Source organism: Cyprinodon variegatus, unplaced genomic scaffold (assembly GCF_000732505.1).
Source record: "Cyprinodon variegatus isolate N-32 unplaced genomic scaffold, C_variegatus-1.0 Scaffold284, whole genome shotgun sequence".
Taxonomy (NCBI): domain Eukaryota; kingdom Metazoa; phylum Chordata; class Actinopteri; order Cyprinodontiformes; family Cyprinodontidae; genus Cyprinodon; species Cyprinodon variegatus.
In genome coordinates, this window is record NW_015150737.1 from 422,101 (window position 1) to 424,636 (window position 2,536).

The window sequence follows — 2,536 nt, forward strand, 5'->3', positions numbered from 1 at the left end:
GATACATTTGGCATTACAGGGTTAAAGATGTCCAATGTAGGTCTTTCTAGTTTTAGCCACTTTATTTTTTACAGTTTTTCTGTTTCTGCATTTTTTATTTTATTTATTTATTTTTTTATTTTTTCCTACTTGCGTTGATTCTGTTTTATCTTCCTATATTTTAATCATGTAAAGCACTTTGCATTGTCTTTGTACTGAATTGTGCTATACAAATAAATTTGCCTTGCCTTTCTAGAAGCCTCACTTAGTATCTGAAATAAGTATTATCTGGTTTTATCTGTTCAATCTAATTTTATTCATTTTACTCATTTTATTCTTTTAAACTGTCTTGTTTTTTTTTTTTATAATTTATTTTCTTGATATGAAGAGCGCTTCATGGCAACTTTGGTTGTTTTAAAGGGCTCTTTAAATAAAGATGAGTTGATCAAGCCGCTAATATCAACAACTGAACTATCTGGTCAGTTACTGTTTCATCATCTGCAGAGAGGAAATACTTTCCATTGACTTTATATTGTTGGGATGAATTAAATTAAAAATTACTCTCAAAGTGTTGCAGTGAAACCAGGTTTTCAAAACTGTATCTGCCCGTTTCTGTAGAGTTCAGAACCCAGACCCGAGCCATTACCCACAATTATCCCCATTTAAAACCCAGCTGAGATCGCAAGGACCCGCAAATAATAAAGTGCGACCCGACCCTTGATCACAATGTGTACACACAGCTGTTTATAATAACAGAGACAGTAAGAACGTCGCCTCCCGCTCACATCCAGAGCGCGCTGCGATCACAGATTAACAGCTGTAAAAAGGTTTGCCTTGTAGCTTAAATAATTACTGTTAAATGGATATTCTTGAACTAATCTATTTTTTTAAGATGAACAGTTAATTAATAAGAAAATATAAATAAGTTTCATGAGCCAGCGTACCTTTACAAAAATTAAATATGAAAATTATGATGCATAATAAAGAATAATTAAAACTCCAAAGCCAAATTGATTTATTTATTTAGAGAAGGGGTTCACAAACATTTCAGCCTGTGACCCCAAAAATAGTAGAGACAGACTGACGACCCCTACAAATAGATAATTTCACTATATAAATAAAGACGTAATTAGGATTCAGTTTTAAATAAATCTATTTTTTTTATAAATAATTTTAAAGCCATTTTGATTATTATTATTTAAGTCTTTCTCCTCTCAGCACAAAACCCAATTTTCACTAACAGGCATGTTCTGTTTCATGTTTTGGTGGAAAACGGTCTTCAGGTCTGTTTATATAAGACACCAAACTGTAGCGATGTAGAAACTCGGTACGCTCCACTATGATTCCCAATCTGAATGTTCACACAGTGCACCTGAGGAAACCTTCAGAATCCAAACCAATCATATGCCTTATTATGTCAGAGTGTAGAGGCTAAAAGAAGTAAAGGAACATTTCTGCGATGAAGCTCAGACAAACAATCGATAAGTAACAAAGCAGCAGAGCTAAAAAAGAAAAAAAAAAGAAAAACAATACTAGAATACACGATCTATGGAATAATTGGGCGAATATTTGGCCAGAAAATCAATAATGCTTAATGGGTTGGTTCTGACGCCCCTTCGATCCAGCTATGGAAATATTTGCTTTCTGTAGTTATTGTATTAGAAAGATGGAGATACTGTATGAATGGAAAATTTCATGCTTTTAAAAAAAGATTGGAACGTATTCTTGATTACCTCAAAATCTCAAAAATTAGGTTTCTCATATGATGCTGTAATTTATGTATATGCCTCCGATTTTTATTTTGTCTTGTTTTCTGTATCAGTGCTGTATAATTTTTGTCCTGTTATTGTTCTTTCTTTTTCAGTTTTTGTACAAATGTTCAAAAATACCTAATAAACATAATTTGTTAAAAAACAAACAAACTGGAAGCTGTGGATCGATAACCAGAAACTGTGAGTGAGTGTGGGTCTTACTTGGTGGCCTGTTTGGAAGACAGGAAGCCCTGCGTGCTCCTGATGGCTTCAGCCACCTGCTCCTTCCTGCCTGCCAGCTGCTCACTGATGGCCTTCAGAGGAAACACATTCAGCACCAACTCAGCAGCTGCTTTCAGATAAAACAAAAATAAAATAAAGCAGCGTCAGCTACCTGTTGAGCAGCAAGTGAAGACTCTGCGCTGGGACCCCTGGTCCGGCCCTGCAGGCCTTTGACCCAGCCCAGCAGCTCTGACACCTGGCCCACCCTGGCCTGCTTCTCCTCCTCTACCTCTTTCTGCACAGATGAAAGGAGGGAATGTTACCATGGAAGCCAAAAAAAAAAAACACTAGAAGGTTGGATCTGCAGAGTAAAACAAGGCTTCACCTCCTCTTCCTCCAGTCTTCTCAGTGCATCGCTGATGTACTTCACATGCTGGGTTGTCAAAGTGACTAAGGCTGTGTAACGCGTTCGCAGATCCATAAACTGGAAAGAAAACCGGCAAAATCAGCATCCGTTTAAGGTGACATGAAAAAGCAAAATCCAGATTAAAAATGAGTTTTTTTATTACCTCCTGAGTGATGGC

The 2,536-nt window shown here is 36.5% G+C and overlaps 1 protein-coding gene across 1 annotated transcript in view; it reads right to left on the reverse strand.

The window, feature by feature from the left end:
* LOC107090174 (microtubule-actin cross-linking factor 1-like) overlaps positions 1–2,536 on the reverse strand; it is a 186,697-nt gene that overhangs the window by 138,363 nt on the left and 45,798 nt on the right. Inside the window, exons 27-30 of the mRNA XM_015383416.1 lie at positions 2,522–2,535; positions 2,338–2,436; positions 2,125–2,247; positions 1,953–2,044 (exon numbers count right to left, since the gene is read on the reverse strand). Of these exons, the coding sequence (XP_015238902.1) occupies positions 1,953–2,044; positions 2,125–2,247; positions 2,338–2,436; positions 2,522–2,535 (328 nt within the window). The remainder of the gene's footprint in view (positions 1–1,952; positions 2,045–2,124; positions 2,248–2,337; positions 2,437–2,521; position 2,536) is intronic.